At 41.0% G+C, this 17,993-nt stretch overlaps 1 protein-coding gene across 1 annotated transcript in view; it reads right to left on the minus strand.

Moving 5' to 3' along the window:
- Positions 1 to 17,993, minus strand: part of TRAPPC12 (trafficking protein particle complex subunit 12) — a 97,322-nt gene that overhangs the window by 63,478 nt on the left and 15,851 nt on the right. The window contains exon 3 of the mRNA XM_058551854.1: positions 6,770 to 6,886. Within this exon, the coding sequence (XP_058407837.1) occupies positions 6,770 to 6,886 (117 nt within the window). The remainder of the gene's footprint in view (positions 1 to 6,769; positions 6,887 to 17,993) is intronic.

Genomic DNA, 17,993 nt, shown 5'->3' on the forward strand with positions numbered 1-17,993 from the left:
TTCTGGATGGAGTGTTCTACGTATACTTATTAAGTCATCTGGTCTAGTTTTTCGTTTAATTCCACTATTTCCTTGTTGACTTTCTGTCTGGATGATCTATCCATTGAGGTAAGTGGTGTGCTGAGGTCCCCTACTATTATTGTTTTGCTGTTAATTTCTTAGGTTTTTTAATAGTTGTTTTATGTACTTTGGTGATCTTGTGTTAGATGCATATATATTCATAAGTGTTATCCTCTTGGTGGAATGTCCCTTTGATCATTATATACTGGCCCTCTTTGTCTCTCATTGTTTTTTTTTTGTGAGGAAGATCAGCCCTGAGCTAACATCCATTGCCAATCCTCGTCTTTTTGCTGAGGAAGATTGGTCCTGGGCTAACATCCATGCCCCTCTTCCTCTACTTTACATGTGGGCCGCCTGCCACAGCATGGCTTGATAAGTGATGTACAGGTCTGCATCTGGGATCCAAACCTGTGAACTCCAGGCCCCCAAAGCGGAGCATGCAAACTTAACCACTACACCACTGGGGCAGCCCCTCTCTTTGCCTTTTTATCTTGAAGTCTGCGTTGTCTGATATAGGTATGGCAACACCTGATTTCTCTTGCTTGCCATTTGCTTGGAGTATTGTCTTCCACCTCTTCCCTCTGAGCCTGTGTTTGTCTTTAGCGCTGAGATATGTTTCCTAGAGGCAGCATATTGCTGGGTCTTGTTTTTTAATCAATCTAGCCACTCTGTGTCTTTTGATTGGAAAATTCAATCCACTTATATTTAGAGTGATTATTGACATATGAGGGCTTAATACTGCCATTTTATCACTTGTTTTCTGGTTGTTCTGTATTTCCTGTGTTTCTCGTCCCATGTATTTCTGACTGCCATTTCAGTTTGGTGTTTCTCTATGATGGTTTTCTCATTATTTATCATTTGTGTCTCTCTTCTGATTTTTTGTTTAGTGGTTACCATGAGGTTTGTATAAAAGATCTCGTAGATGAGACAGTACATTTTCTGATAGCCTCTTATTTCCTAGGTTCCACCTCTATCCTCTTCCCTGTCTAAGTTATTGATGTCATGACTTATTCCGTTTTGTGTTGTGAGTTTGTGATTAAAATGAAGTGATTATAGTTATTTTTGATGCTTTCTTTCCCTTTATGTTTAATGTTATAATTAAGTGTTTGATAACCTGTTCTGACAGAGAGCTAAAAGTTTTTGATTTTGTTATTTATCTCCTTGCTCAAGGCTTTGTAAACCCTTTCTTTTTTGTTTCAGGTATGAGGGGCTTCTTGATGATTTCTTGTAGGGGGATCTTGTGGTGATGAACTCCGTCAGCTTTTGTTTATCTGTGGAAGTTTTCATTTCTCCATCATATCTGAAAGATAATGTCATTGGATAGAGTATTCTTGGTTGAAAGTTTCTTTCAGAATTTTGAATATATCATTCCACTCTCTCCTAACTTGTAAGGTTTCTGCTGAGAAAGCTGCTGAAAGCCTGTTAGGGGTTCCTTTTTAGGTTATTTTTTTCTGCCTGCTGCCCTTAATATTTTTTCTTTGTCATTGACTGCTGCTAGTTTTACTAATATATGCCTTGGAGAAGGTCTTTTTACAGTGATGTAATTAGGAGTTCTATTAGCTTCATTTACATGTAACTCTAGCTCCTTCTCCAGGTTTGGGAAATTCTCAGATATTATTTCTTTGAACAAGCTCTCTGCTCCTTTCTCTCTCCCTTCTCCTTCTGGAATACCTATAATTCTTACATTTTACTTCCTAATTGAGTCAGATATTTCTTGGAGAATTTATTCATTTCTTTTTAGTCTTAGTTTTTTCTCCTCCTCCATCTGCAGCATTTCTGTATTTCTGTCCTCTAAATTGCTGATTTTGTCCTCCATAATATCAGCTTTGTTTTTTAAGGACTCCAGATTTTTCTTTTATGTCATTCATTATGTTTTTCACCTCCAACATTTCTGATTTTTTTTTATAGTTTCAATCTCTTTTGTGAAGAATTCCTGCTGTGTGTTAATTTTATTCCTGAGATCATTAAACTATCTTTCTGAGTTTTATTGTAACTCGTTGAGTTTCTTTATGATAAATATTTTGAATTCTCTGTCATTTAGACTGTAAATTTCTGTGACCTCAGATTGATTACTGGGTACTTGCCACTTTCCTTCTGGTCTGGAGTGTTAATATATTGATTCATGCTATTTGATGGGGTGGACTTATGCCATCACATAGTGGTTGTATCTGGTCACAGATTCCACTTGCCACCACTGGGTGGGGCCGGGGGGGGGGCAGGAGCTGTGTATTCTGAGCCCGCTGCAATCTCCAGAAGCTGTGCTTGTCCGGTGGAAGTTGTGCTGGCAGGACCCATCTGTGTCTGCTCACTGGCCGCTGTTGCTTTACACACATATGCGCAGGCTCTGTGGCAGGGGTTTCCTGCTCTGACCAACTGGCTGAGCTTGTGCAGCAGGCGGGAGGGAGGGGAGAGGTGCTTTCTTTCATGTGTGTGATCCTGTGTGCCCCCAAGCTGCACTCACTGTCTGCCTGCCTGGGGTGCTCAGCTTGGTGTGGACACCCCCGCGACTGCTTAGGCGTCTCAGTGTGGAACGTTCCCACATGCTGGGATGCAACTCCGAGAGTGCAAGCGTTCCCACAGAGGGCTGCCTTCTCCCCCTTCTCTCAGGGTTGTGCGCCTTCTGCCGCCTAAGGTCCCACAGCCTAGACTGCTGCTGCTCAGGAGAGGAGATCCCCTTACCTCCTTCCACTGCCTCCTGGGGGGGGTCCAGAACCCCCTCCTTCAGACGTATGGCTGTGTGGATCTCTCATATGTCTGTTGTACTGTGTGCATGTCCTCTGTTGGTTTATGAATGTCCTTTTCATTGTGTCTTAGAGGGGAGAGACTAAGGGAAGAGCTCATTCTGCCATGATGTTGACATCACTCCTCAAAATGAATCAGGAATATTTTTGTTTATACCAAGTGGGATCAACAAAGACCATAACTCTCTATCCATCAGGGGCCTGGCAGCAATTGGTGCTACCAACTGTTCCCAGGGCCTCCTGAAGAGTTGGATGAAAGGGCTACCTGCAAAGGTGTGGGCAGGGCCAGGAGAACCACCAAGGGACAGTGATGACCCAGGGCCTGGCAACAGAGGGAAGACTTAGTGTGCCCAGGCCAGAGGTGATGGCTGGCAGGAAAGCTGTGGGGTGCAGAGGGAAGGAGCTACTGCTGCCTGCCCTCCAAATGGGCAGCAAGACAGGAGGGGATGGCAGGCAAGGAGGAGTGTATGAGGTAAACGTGCAGAACATCCAGGGCAGTACCAGATGAGTTTGGTCAGGTCAGATTTGGCTGCCAAAAATGATTTGCAGGGCTCCACTGGATTTCAGAGATGTGGCTGAGGGATTATGGGTTCGTTTTCAAGCATTAGTACAAGACGGTACATTATAGCAGCCTTTGCACTTTGCTTTTATTGCTCAACACTGCTTTGGAAATTTATCCACATTGAATGTGGCTCTCGTTCACGTATTTCAATTGCTCCAAAGGATTTAACTGACAGCATAATTTTCTTTTTCTTGTCGTTGGATATTAAGGTTTATAATAAAATTTTTGGCTAATACAAATAATACAGCAACAAACATCCTTAAACATGTCTTTTTATGCATATGTAAAAGGGTTTTTCTAAAGTATATAATCAGAAGTGGAACTGTTCGATCAACGGTGATACAAAGCATGTATATTATCAGCTATTGTTAAATTGCTCTGCAAACCAGTTATTCCAATTCACTCTCCCACCAACAATGCATGCTGCCACACACACCTTTGTCAGCACCTGGTGTTGCCAATTTGATGCAGCTGAAATGTATGACACTCTTATTTTATTTACATTTCTGTGATTCCCAAGGAGGTTGAACATTTTTTCCATGTTTATTGGTTATCTGGTTTCCGTGAATTGCCTCTTCATATCTTTTGCCTGTTTTTCTATTGGGCTATTTGTTTCTTTTTCATTAGAGGAAGGTCTTAATGTGTATTTCAAATATCTTCTCTGATTCTGTGGCTTGTTTTTTAATGCTGTTTATGGTGTTTTTGTTGTATACAAGTTTTAAGTTTCAAAGTAGACAAATTTATCAATCTTTTCCTGAAAGGTTTAGTTTTTTTGTATCTTGTTTACGAAATGCTTCTCTACCCTGAGTCACTAAGAGTCTCCTCTGTTTTCTGAAATTTAAGAAATTTTGTTTTAATTCATTTGGAATTCATTTTTGTGTGTGCTAAGAGGTAGAGATCTTTTTAATTTTTCCCACTTGAATATCCAATTAATTCTGTGCCATTCATTGACTGGCTCATCCTTTCCCTGATAATCTGTAAGACCGCTCTTTCCACACAGGTGTGTGTCTCCAGGCTCCACTCTGCCCCACGAGCACCCCTGTGCCCATACTGCACAGTCCCTGTTCTTCTTCTGACCTGACCACTCAGTGTGGGCACTGGACAGGCCGTAACTGCCCTTGGCTCCCATCCTCTGCTGTGGCAGGTAAGTGGTTCCCATTTCAGTTTCATTTTCTCCATCTTTTGTCCTGGCATGAGCTTCCAATTAGAATGCTTAGGGAACATTTCCTTGTTTGCACATGTGTGAACCTGTGTATGTGTGTGTGTGCTAGGATTATTTCTCCAGCCTCGAAAAAGCATGGCCTTCAGCCTTCTGATGGTCTTTTTTGCTCTTCACACTTGCCTGAGAGGTTAACAGAAAAATGCCAGAGGAGACTCAGGCTGTCCTGTGCCCTCCTCCTTCCAGTCTAGCTGCACAGCTCTGCTGCCTGACTGTGAGCCAGGCAAGAGGGATGAGGACAGGCCAGGGCGTCATGTTCTAATGCCTGGCAGTCCCTCCCTTCAGAGCAGTGGGACCTCGCTTCAGTGGCCTGTGAGAGCCAGAGCTTAGGATTCCATGCCGCTTGCTATTTGAAATTATAATTATGTTTTGTTCAGAGTGTTGTTTCCTACCTTCTAGTTCTCCTCCCTGGTGGTCCTCCTCCATTTTCAATATCAGATGTCAGAAATGTTTGGTGAAGAAATTATTTTTAAAATTAGAATTTAAAGTATATCATGTAAAACTTAAAGCTCCACGGAAGAAATCTTAAGAAAGTCTCATAACTACTATATACGACATGTAGAACCCTGATAACTAAGTCAGTTTGATATAAGACAAAGACCTAAATTTACATAAATATGACTTTTTTTTTAACAAGGAAAAAATATAGACTCTATTTGAAAAACGGCACATAGGCATTTGACAACTTTCAAAAAATGAGAAAAACAGTCCAATAAAAATCACTCAAGTAACTAATAGTATGTATGTAACTTTTCCCCACCTACGACTCAAAGCGAATCATTAACTCTATATATGATACCATTAACGTGATTAAAATGTCCTTCTCCACAGGCTATGACATTCATTTCTCTGTAAATTACAATCTTAGAACACTCTAACATTACTTAGGAAAATACATTTAGAAACTCTTTCCTAGTCTTAAAGACGACAGGAATTATTTTAGGACATAATTAAAATACCACGGCAAGGTAATGATCTTTTTATAAATACATTCCCCACCTTAAATAGGTCTGTTTGTTAGGACTGTAATAAACTCTCTGCTGGCCTCAAGTATTTTCAGTGTACGGAAAAAATCAAACCACTGTATATATTTAGTAACACTAGGAATAATCAGAGAAGGTAAAAAGCTTGTGGAACAAATTAATTACAATTATTGTGTATGGCTTTGTGTGTCCTTGTTAAACTCATCATACATCAAACACGGCCTGTTACTTGTGATGATGTATCAGAGCAGCTGTTTCAAGGCCAGATAAAGGAATGACAACAACACTCTAAACAATGGAAGAGTCTATTCACTGCCTCAGTTTCACACGGACATGAAAATGGTTACCTTTTAAGACCTACAACTTCATCAGCAAATGATAAAATTTACAGATATTTAAAAATTAGTTGTTTCCTCTCCCTTGTAAAAGTAGAATATCTCCCTATCTTTCCTTCCCAAAGCTTCTCAATCATAGGAACAATTCTAGAATCACTTCAGTAAAAGAAACTCAACGCAGCATTTCATTTATGTTTATTAAATATTAAACTTTACGTGGTTTACATGTAAAATGTCTGCTAACCACCTAAGCAAGCACTTCTTATTTACCTATTGGAGGACACACAATTCTGTACTAGGATAACAGCAGCGAGAAAAAAGACAAATATGGGGGTGTACAATTTCCAGCGGTGCACAGACTGCCAGAGCATCTGTGTGCTCCCTGTTAAAATGCCTGCAGCCCAGACGGTCCCTACTTGTACTTCAGGGCAGCGCCTCTGCTGGCCATTTGCACTTACTCCTGTTAACGAGCAGACAGACTGCTGTGTGCATTTCTGGTGAATGCACCCATTCAGTAATAAACCTCCTCTACCAAGCAGAGAAAATAGCGTATTTTAAAAAATCAACATAAAACTATTTATCTCTAGTCATTATATTTGATGAAGCATATTTTATCAAAGTATATGCTGCTGTTTCAAGTAATTTGATCATTTAAAGTAACGGTTTTTTAACTAATTGGACTTAAAATTAAAACTATGTTAATATGATGCTTTTTGCTGCAAGCACTGGTATCTAATCCAACAAAATTGTATTGATGTGCAAGGGCTTTGGATAATACATTCAAAGTAATTAACTCTAGGGAAAATATTATGAAGGAAGGCAAGACTTACAAAAAAACAATATTGAAAATCACACACATTGTTACTTACAATTAGCTGTTTCAATCCAACAAAAGACTGTTCCACTGAGTTGGCATTTAAGACCTGTCTCTTTGCTGCAGCTTTTTCACCAAGGAAGCGAAGCATTAAGTCTTTAACTGCATCTCCCTTGAAAGAATATAAGAAAAATATGTCAAGACAATAAAATGTTAATTAAACTTGGCTAACTGGAACCAACAACTAATCAAAATTTCTTTTTTCCCCATTGGTGTATGGAGGTTAAAATGTGGTTCTAGTATAGTAAAACTTCAATTAACCAGAGCTAAAGTATGACGATCTTTAATAAAATGTGTATTGTAGAATTGCTCTTTTTTTTTGGAGAGAAAGTGGTAAATCACTACCACCTGTACCAGGCTTATATAAGCGGCACGTTAAGCCAGGAGGGGCTTCAAGTGAGGGGCCTGTGGAGGCCCCTTCGGTGTGAGGTAACACCCTGGGGACAAGGGGCTGGGAGTCACTGGGAGGAGTACTCATGCTGAGGTAGGCAGGCCTGAGCAGCACTCTGCTCAATCCCATCAATCCACCAGCTGGCCCGGGCCTCTGGGAATGGCCTGCTTAAAGAAGTTCCTAGTGGCACGGGGTGCCGCCTTCCTTCCAAAGCTAAGCTCACTCCTTAGCCTGAGAAAAACAGAAGAGTCCCTTTCCCTGCAGGTCCTTTGCAACCCTGCTTGGCGAGGCCCTCTGCTCACAGGAGTAATGCTGCTCACCAAGGACGAGTCCACGTGAGCCTCTGCACGAGGACCTTCTTTCTCACAACCTGATTCCTCAGGTTAGACCCACCTGCAGACAGGGCTGAAGGACATTGAAAGTGGAATATGAAGTCCCTTACTTTAAAGGGAAGACGGAAGGGCAAGGGGCAGGGGAGAAAGTGCTTTGGCAAGGACAGGGCAAGAAGGACAGGCCTGGGATGACCAGAGAGAAATCTCTTAAGCTGGTGAGACATGGGGATGAGCCAAGGACAGAGGCCCAGGTGCTCAGTATGTCAACGCCAGCATGATTCTCCCAGCTGAAGAAGGGCAAAGCATGTCTGAGCTGGGGGCCACCAAGTCCAACGCCTGCGGGAACAGGGGTCCCGTGATGGAAGCATGCTGAGAAAGCTGCACAGACCTGCAGGCCTCAGTGCTGCTTGGTGGCTGTGCCACAGGCTGAGGTCAGCATGGGGACCAGGCACCACAGCCTGAGCCCACTGCTGTGAGGCCCACCCATCAAGGAGGAGTCAGAGGTCACAGGCAACAAAGCAGGGTGGCCCAGGGCCCAGGACAAAGAGTCGTGATGGGAGAGAGCTCTGAACCACCCCTCTCCCTGTAGGGTGCCGCTGCCTGGGGAGGGCGCTGGGACGGGAGCAGCAGATCTGAGGCCACGGAAGTGAAAGCTGGTCTGGCCTTCCCCGACACGCTCTCGGTGTCTTGTGGGGCGGCAAGCCTGAGCCAGAGCATCCACCTGGATGAGGGCACAGCATAAGAGCCCCCACCAGAACTCCCCGGTGAGCCACCAGGAGAAGCAAAACCTAGGCCAACCCGGGTGGGTGGGGCGGCTGGTAGCAAACAAGGCCCAAATCTCTCCATCTCAGTGAGCCCCAGGCCAGCAAATGCTAATACTGCAGGGGACAAGTGGGAGCAAACAGAGACTGAGGATGGAGAGGAAGCTGACACATTTCCGCAGACTCCACCACTGTCCCAGCTCCCTTCCTGTTGTTTTCCTGCTCCTGTCGGGGAAAATAAAGGCACAGAGTAGTTCCACTTATATGCAAGGTTACTTAATCTTTCATTATAGTCCAAACAAGTGACACTTAAAAAACACACCACCATGTAGATGACAACGAGAGCAGTAGATGCAGGAAAGGTGCTGCTGCCATGTCTGCTGCACCTTCCACTGAAGGGGAGTGAAAATGGAGCGGTGGGGACTCTGGGCCATGATCCTGGTTCTGGCTTGGCCACAAAGCCTGGCGCTCAAAGGGCCAAGCCACATCTCTCAATACATGGGGCAGAGATCGAGAAGCAGCAGTTTTGTGATTTTTGCTTTCAGAGAGTAAGGTGAAATATTTCAAATGCCAGAGCCACAAAAGCGGCTCGTGATCTAGGAGGATAATTAAAGGGCAGCATAAAAAGAGCTCAGCCATATGCCTGCATAAAGCTTTGCACAATGCAACTCCTATCAGACGAGAGCTCCATCTGAGCCACAGGAGCCGTGAACCAGGAAAGGGCAAAATCACACCTTAATGCTGTGGAGGCAGGACCAATTTAACCCCTCCATCCTTGCAATGTTCTCAGTTAATCAGACAACCCTGTGGAAATCTGGTGCCCTTAAAATTCTCCATTAGTGAATATTTTATTTACCACAGGAAGTTCCCGAGACAGGAACATTATCTATGACTAACAAACCTCTCACCTGTGAAAGGCCAAAGATGGGACAAAATGTCTTAACATGAACCTAACTCGTGCTGTGTCACTAGGCTGAAGGCAACGATGGCACAGGGGTCACGGCAGCTTTACTGCACATCGTCCTATGGTTACTGGCGAGAGTGGAGCCAGCTTCTACCACCGGGAGTGTTTGAGAGCTATGTCGCTGCACCTGGGATGGGATCCACCTGGAACCCAGTAGATTCCTTCACCTCAGGAAACTTTTAGGTGAGGGCCTACTGCATCCAGGGCCAGGGCAGGGTCGTGGGGAGATACCACGTGAATGAGCCAGGACTCACTCACTCACAGTCTGGCTAAAGGGAGGACACCCATTCCCTGGGTCAGATGCATTTATGGAAAAGCAAGTGGCTGGATCTCAGCTCGCAGATGGTCTTGGGCCTGAGACCCCTCCTGCAGTGTGGGAACAGACGGAAGAGACAAAACAGAACCCAGAGAGGCTGATTCACAAAGTATGGGCTTTACTGTCTGGGAAACCTAACAACGCAAGTGGTCATGGGGCAGCGGTGCTGAAAAGACAGAGCACCTGCACCTGACCCAGGACGCACTGAGCTCTTTGCCTTCGTTCCAATGGAGAAGTGCAGCTGTTTACTCTGGGAGTGTTCTATCCTTTCACTCCGGTGTTTGCATTCTCCCAGGGGAAGTGACACCAAGTGAACCAACAACACACAAACAAAGAAAAACAAAACAAAACTCCAAACTTGAAGTCCTGGAGAATTGGAACCCTGATGCACTGCTGGTGGAAAGTAAGATGGTGCAGCCATTTTGGAAGGTGGTTTGGACGTTGCTCAAAAGGTGAAACACAGAGTTACTATGTAACCCAGCAATTGCACTTGTAGGTGTATACCCAAGAGAACTGGAAACATATGTCCACGCAAATATGTGAACGTTCACGGCAGCGTTATTCACAACAGCCATCAAAAAGCCGAAACAACTCAAACATCCATCAACTGATGAATGGATAAATAAAACGTGGAATATCTACACAATGGGATATTATCTGACAATAGAAAGGAATGATGGGCCAATATATGCTACCACATGGATGACTCTAGAAAATGTTCCGCAAGGTGAAAGAAGCCAGTCATGGAAGACCACATACTGTATGATCCCGTTTGTATGAAATGTCCAGAACAGGAGACTCCATAGAGACACAAAGTAGATTAGTGGTTGACAGGAGCTGAGGGGAGGGTGGCGGAGATGGGAAGTGAGTGTGAAAGGGTCTGGGGCTTCTTTTTGGGGTGATGAAAATCGTTGTAAAAATTGACTGTGGTGATAGTTGCACAATTCTTTCAAAATGCTAAAAACCACTGACTTGTAAGTTAAATGTATTGATCATATGGTATGTGAATTATATCTCAATAAAGTTGTAAAAATAAAAACAATCCTAAACCCCTTTTCTTTTGAGACCCTAAACAAAATAGAATTTAAGAGAATGCTTTAACATATAAATCAGCTTTAGGACTGTCACAACTGGCCTGGACTGGCGTCTCCAGGTCTTCCCTATCTGACTCACATGTTTCCACTTAGTCTAGTCCATTTTTGTCCTAATGCAAACAACTAGAACGCTGGGAAAAAAAAACAAAAAAGGACTGTGATCCAAGAGAAGGGAAAAGATGAGTTGAGCTCCTGAACCCAAAGATACTCTTTGGACCACAGGCAGGAGGGGAGTCCCAAGCAGAGCGTTGTGAACGTGCAGAGGTGAGGACACAAGTAGGGAGTCTGAGAGGTCGAGGTGGCTGGAATTTTCAGGCCAGAACACTGGAAAGGAGGGAGCTCTGCAAAGAATGAGCTTTAGAAATCCGTGCAGGGGCCGGCTCCGTGGCTTGGCGGTTAAGTGCGCGCGCTCTGATGCTGGCGGCCCGGGTTCGGATCCCGGGCACACCCCAGGGCACCACTTCTCCGTCCAACGCGAGGCCGGGTCCCACGTACAGCAACTAGAAGGATGTGAACCCGTGACATACAACTATCTACTGGGGCTTTGGGGGGAAAAAATGAATAAATAAAATCTTTAAAAAAAAAAAAAAGAAATCCATGCAACAGCCTTAAGTCCACTGTTGCACACTAAATGGCACACACAGAGGGTGAACGCTTTAGAACACAGGGCAAAACGACAGGGGAGTGTGAACTGACCCAATCCCAGAGCCCACACGGGCCAGGAGATGTTGAGCACAGGCCAGCCATTGTGGAGGGCTCTCACTGAACACTGAGCTTTTCAGTACAGACTTCAGAAAGGTCACCAAAGAGTAAAAGCTACTCTCAATTCACTCTAAAAAGCTTAAAAACAAACCTGAAAAGGATCAAATAAATATGCATATAACTTACCTACCTGCCAGAACAAAGTGCTAGTCTTTTTGAAGGAAGATGACAAAAGACAGACACTCAACAACATGAAATACATAATGTCCAACCTCTAACCAAAAATTACTGGACATGTGAAAAAGCAGGCACATGAGGCCCATAACCAAGAGAAAAATTAAATAGAAAGAGACCCAGAAGTCAGAGAGATGATGGAATTTTCAGAAGAGAACCCTAAGACAGCTATTAAAATGTGCTCAAGGATCTAAAGTAAAACTTGAACACAACGAGGAAAGAAAGAGATATAAAAAAAGAACCAATGGAAATTCTGGAGACAAAAAACATGAAAAGTTCACTAAATAGCATCAACTGAAAACTACAAAGTGCAGAAGGAAAGATAAATGAACTTAAGGACACAAAAAGAGAATTCCAAACTTTAGCATGAAGAGTTTAAAAAAAGACTGAAAAACAAAAACAAAAACAGATCCTTCATAAGGTCATTAGCAACTGTTGGGGAAGAGGGAAAATCCCCCTCTGCCCTTTCCCTTGAGGTGCTTATGGCTGACAAAATAATTAAAAGACAGGTTAGCAGTAGAAAATAATACCAAGTTTTATAACATATATACATGGGAGAAACCAGAGAAACTGAGTTTCTTGACAAAATGACAGAGATTTTCATCTTAAATAGCATCTTCAGCTAAAGAGAAGGGGACCATGTTGGAGGTGGGGGAGTCAGTTATGGGAGATTAACAGAAAGCACAGCAATCAAAAGTATGCAGATGTAAGTCCTCTCCTTCTGTACTGATAAGAGTTTCCACAGATAAGGCCATGCCCCCCTCCTCCCAATACAGAGAGGGAGATACCTTTACAAATGTAAATGTTCGTCTGACAACCCTTTTCAGGGCCACCTAGAGAATGTGGCCGGGGAGAGACTGAATTCTTGATAAGAAGGGCTTGTTTGTGCCTTTCCTATTGTAACATCTATTTTACATTACAGTACAGCCATCATATGATAGTGGCTCTTTGCTGAAACAGGTCTTCTATGTTAAATGCTTTAGGCAGTTTGGGGGAGGTCAAATGTCCATCAGAGAAAATGATCAAGGTAAAGAGACATATTTCAGGGTGGCCAATTTTGATCTCCCACACAACATTAAGGAGTATGTGGAACTGGAGACGCCAGAAGTAGAGGAGAAAGGGAAAAACCGAAAAACGATTTGAAGAAGTAATGATCAAAAATGTTCCGAAACTGACGAAAATGATAAACTTATAGATGCAATTGGGTCAATGAATCCTAAGCAAGAAAAACATAAAAGAAAACCATGTGAAGGAACATCAAAATCAAACTGCTGAAAACCACTGATGCAATCTTAAAAGCAACCAGGAGAAAAATATACATTAGGTACAAGAGCAGAGATAAAGACTTTACAGACTTCCCATCAGCAATGATATGAGCCAGGAGACAATGGAAGGGCATTTTTAAAGTGCTTATTGGAAATGAAACTGTCAACCTAGAGTTCCATATATTGTAAACACATTGCACATCCAGCAAAAACAACCTTTAACAATGAAGATGAAATAAATAACTTTTTCAGACTAACTAAAGATAAGAGAATTTGTAGCTAGTAGCCCTGCAGTAACAGGTACATCTTCCAATTTCTGGAGGTTTCTTTTTCTTTTATTTTTTAACTGATGTAACATTGGTTTATAACATCATTATATTTCCATTTCTGTGCAGATTACATCATGTTCATCACCCAAAGACTAATTACCATCTATCACCATACACATTTGCCAATCACCCCTTTTACCCACCTCCCTCCCCTTTTCCCCTCTGGTAACCACCAATCCGATCTCCGTCTCTATGTGTCTGTTTGTTGTTGTTTTTATCTTCTGAGTGAGATCCTACAGTATTTGACTTTCTCCCTCTGACTTATTTTGTTTAGCATAATACACTCAAGGTCCATCCATGCTGTCACAAATGGTAAGATTTCATCTTTTTTTATGGCTGAATAGTATTTCGCTGTGTATATATACGACATATTCTTTACCCATTCGTCCCCTGATGGGCACCTAGGTTGCTTCCAAGTCTTGGCTATTGTGAATAACGCTGCAATGAACACAGGGGTGCATATATTTTCACACATTCGTGTTTACATGTTCTTTGGATAAATACCCAGCAGTTGAGTAGCTGGATCGTATGGCATTTTTTCTTCTTAATTTTTTGAGGACTCTCCAAACTGTTTTGCATAGTGGCTGTACCAGTTCCCAATCCCACCAACAGTGTATAAGTGTTTCCTTTTCTCCACATCTTCTCCAACACTTGTTATTTCTTGTCTTGTTAATTATAGCCATTCTGACGGGCGTGAGGTGATATCTCATTGTAGTTTTGATTTGCATTTTCCTAATAATTAGTGATGTTGAACATCTTTTCATGTGCCTCTTGGCCATCTGTATACCTTCTTTGGGAAAACGTTCAGATCTTTTGCCCATTTTTTAATTGAGTTGTTAGTTTTTTTTGTTTTTGAGATGTATGAGTTCTTTATATATTTTGGATATTATTAAACCCTTAACAGACACATGGTTTGCAAATATCTTCTCTCCATTGTTAGGTTGTCTTTTTGTTTTGTTGATGGTTTCCTTTGCTGTGCAGAAGCATTTTAGTTTGACGTAGTCCCATTTGTTTGTTTTTTCTTTTGTTTCCCTTGCCTGGTCCGACATGGCACTTGAAAATATGCTGCAGAGACCAATGTTGAAGAGCGTGCTGCCTATGTTTTCTCCTAGAATTTTCATGGTTACAGGTCTTAAATTCAAACCTTTAATCCACTTTGGGTTAGTTTTTGTGTATGGTGTAAGATAATGGTCTACTTGCATTCTTCTGCATGTGGCTGTTCAGTTTCCCCAACACCATTTATTGAAGAGACTTTCCTTTCCTTTCTCCACTGTATGTTCTTGGCTCCTTTGTCGAAAATTAGCTGACCGCAGAAGGGTGAGTTTATTTCCGGGCTCTCAATTCTGTTCCATTGATTTGTGTGTCTGTATTTGCGCCAGTACCATGCTGTTTTGATTACTATAGCTTTGTAGCATATTTTGAAGTCAGGGAGGGTGGTACTTCCAGCTTTGTTTTTTTTTTCCTCAGGATTCCGTTGGCTATTTATGGTCTTTTGTTGTTCTCTATAGATTTTAGGATTCTGTGTTCCATTTCTGTGAAAAATGTTGTTGGAACTTGGAAAGGGATTGCGTTGAATCTATAGATTGTTTTGGGAAGTATGGACTTTTAACTATGTTAATTTTTCCAATCCAAGAGTACTGAATATCTTTCCATTTCTTTGTGTCTTCTTCAATTTTATATGTTTTATAGTGTTCAGTGTACAGGTTTTTCACCTCTTTGGTTAATTTATTCCTAGGTATTTTATTCTTTTTGTTGCAATTGTAAATGGGATTGTATTCTTAATTTCACTTTCTGCTACTTTGTTGTTAGTGTATAGAAATGCAACTGATTTTTGTATGTTGATTTTGTATCCTGCAACTTTATCATATTCATTTATTATTTCTAAAAGTTTTTTGAGGGATTTTTAAGGGTTTTCTATATATAAAATCATGTCATCTGCAAATAGTAACAGTTTCACTTCTTCCTTTCCAATTTGGATCCCTTTTATTTCTTTTTCTTGCCTGATTGCTCTGGCTATGACTTCCAATACTACATTAAATAAGAGTGGGCAAAGTGGGCATCCTTGTTTGGTTTCTGGTCTTAGAGGGGATAGCTTTCAGTTTTTCTCCATTGAGAATGATATTAGCTGTGGGTTTGTCATATATGTCCTTTATTACGTTGAGGTACTTTCCTTTTATACCCATTTTATTCAGAGTTTTTTATCATAAATGGATGCTGTATCTTGTCAAATGCTTTCTCTGCATCTATTGAGATGATCATGTGGCTTTTATTCTTCATTTTGTTAATGTGGTGTATCATGCTGTTTGATTTGTGGATGTTGAACCATCCCTGCATCCCTGGAACAAATCCCACTTGATCATGGTGTATGATCTTTTTAATGTACTGTTGTATTCGGTTTGCCAATATTTTCTTGAGGACTTTGGCATCCATGTTCATCAGTGATATTGGCCTATAATTTTATTATTTTGTATTGTCCTTGTGTGTTCTTGGTATCAGGCTGATGTTGGCCTCACAGAATCAGTTAGGAAGCTTCCACTCTTCAATTTTTTGGAAGAGTTTGAGATGGATAAGTATTAAGCCTTTTTGGAATGTGTGGTAGAATTCACCAGGGAAGCCATCTAGTCCTGGACTTTTATGTTTTTTTTTTTGGGGGGGGCGGTTTGATTACTGTTTTGATCTCCTTACTGGCGATTGGTCTATTAAAATTCTATATTTCTTCTTGATTCTGTTTTGGAAGGTTGTATGATTCTAAGAATTTAACCATTTCTTCTAGATTATCCAATTTGTTGGTGTATAGCTTTTTGTAGTACTCTCTTTTAATCTTTTGTATTTCTGAGTTGTCTGTTGTAATTTCTCCTCTTTCATTTCTGATTTATTTGAGCCTTCTCTCTTTTTTTCTTGGTGAGTCTAGTTAAAGGTTTGTCAATTTTGTTTATCTCATCAAAGAACCAGCTCTTCATTTTGCTGATGTTTTCTATCATTTTTTTCATCTCTATTTCATTCATTTCTGCTCTGATTTTTATTATTTCCTTCCTTCTACTAATTTTGGGCTTTGTTCTTCTTTTTCCAGTTCCTTTAGATGCACTGTTAGATTGTTTATTTCAGATTTTTCCTGTTTGTTGAGGTTGGCATTAATTGCTCTAAACTTCCCGCTTAGAAGGCCTTTTGCTGTATCCCATAAAATTTGGCATGTCGTATTTTCATTTTCATTTGTCTCCAGATATTTTTTGATTTCTCCTTTGATTTCTTTGTTGACCCAATCGTCGTTCAGTAGCATTTTGTTTAATCTCCACTATTTGTGGCTTTTCCAATTTTTCTTCTTATAGCTGATTTCTAGTTTCACATTGCTGTGGTCACAAAAGATACTAGGTATTATTTCAATCTTCTTTAATTTATTGAGACTTGTTTTGTGGCCTAATATGTGACCTACCCTGAAGAATGTGCCATGTGCATTCGAAAAGAATGTACAATCTGCGGTTTTTGGATGGAACGTTCTGTATATATCTACTAAGTCTGTCTGGTCTAATGTGTCATTTAAGGCCAAGTGTTCCTTGTTGGTCTTCTGTTTGGATGATCTATTCATTGCTGTAAGTGGAGTGTTAAAGTTCCCTACTGTTATTGTGTTACTGTCTATTTCATGTCCTATGTCTGTTAATAATTCCTCTATATATTTAGGTGCTCCTATGTTGGGTGCATAGATATTTACAAGTGTTAGATCCTTTTGTTTGATCGTTCCCTTTATCATTATGTAGTACCCTTCTTTGTCTCGTTAAAGTTTTTGTTTTAAAGTCTACTTTGTCTGATATAAGTATTGCTACCCCAGCTTTCTTTTCATTGCCATTTGGATGCCGTATCTTTTTCCATCCCTTCACTTTCAGTTTGTGTATGTCTTTAGGTCTGACGTGTGTCTCTTGTATGTAGCATATATATGGGTCTTGTTTTTTATCCAATCAGCCACCCTATATCTTTTAATTGGAGCATTGAGGCTATTGACATTTAAAGTAGCTACTGATAAGTATGTACTTATTGCCATTTTGTTACCTTTTTTCCTGGCTGTTTTAGTAGCTCCTTTCTGTTCTTTTCTTCTTCTCTTGCTCTCTTCCCTTCAGGGTTGATGGTTTTCTTTAGTATTATGTTTGGGTTCCCTCCTCTTAATTTTTTGTGTATTCATTATAGGTTTCTCGTTTGTGATTACCATGAGGTTCATATATAATAACCTACATATATAGGAATCTATATTGAGTTGATGGTCTCTTAAGTTTGAGCTGTTGTTAAAAGCTCTACTCTTTTACATGCCTCCTCCCACATTTCATCTTTTTGATATGATATTTAACCTCTTTTTTGTGCATGTGTAACTGTTACTCTCTTATCATGGAAAGAGATGATTTTAGTACTTCTGTCTTTTGACATCTCTATTAAGTTGATGATTGGTTGATCTGTTAAGTGGTTGATCTGCTATCTTTACTGTATATTTGCCTTTACCAGTGATTTTATTGGTGGTTGTTTTTTTTTCTGATAATTTTCTTATTCTTGTTTGTGGTCTTTTCTTTTCCACTAAATAACTCCCTTTAGCATTTCTTGTAAGGCTGGTTTATTGGTGATAAACTCCTTTATAATTTTCTTATTCTTGTTTGTGGTCTTTTCTTTTCCACTAAATAACTCCCTTTAGCATTTCTTGTAAGGCTGGTTTATTGGTGATAAACTCCTTTAGTTTTTGCTTGTCTGGAAAACTCTTTATCTCTCCTTCCACTCTGAATGATAACCTGCTGGGTGGAGTATCCTTGGCTGTAGGTTTTTTCCTTTCAGCTCTTTAAATATATTGTGCTACTCC

This window comes from Diceros bicornis, chromosome 12 (genome assembly GCF_020826845.1).
Source record: "Diceros bicornis minor isolate mBicDic1 chromosome 12, mDicBic1.mat.cur, whole genome shotgun sequence".
NCBI lineage: Eukaryota > Metazoa > Chordata > Mammalia > Perissodactyla > Rhinocerotidae > Diceros > Diceros bicornis.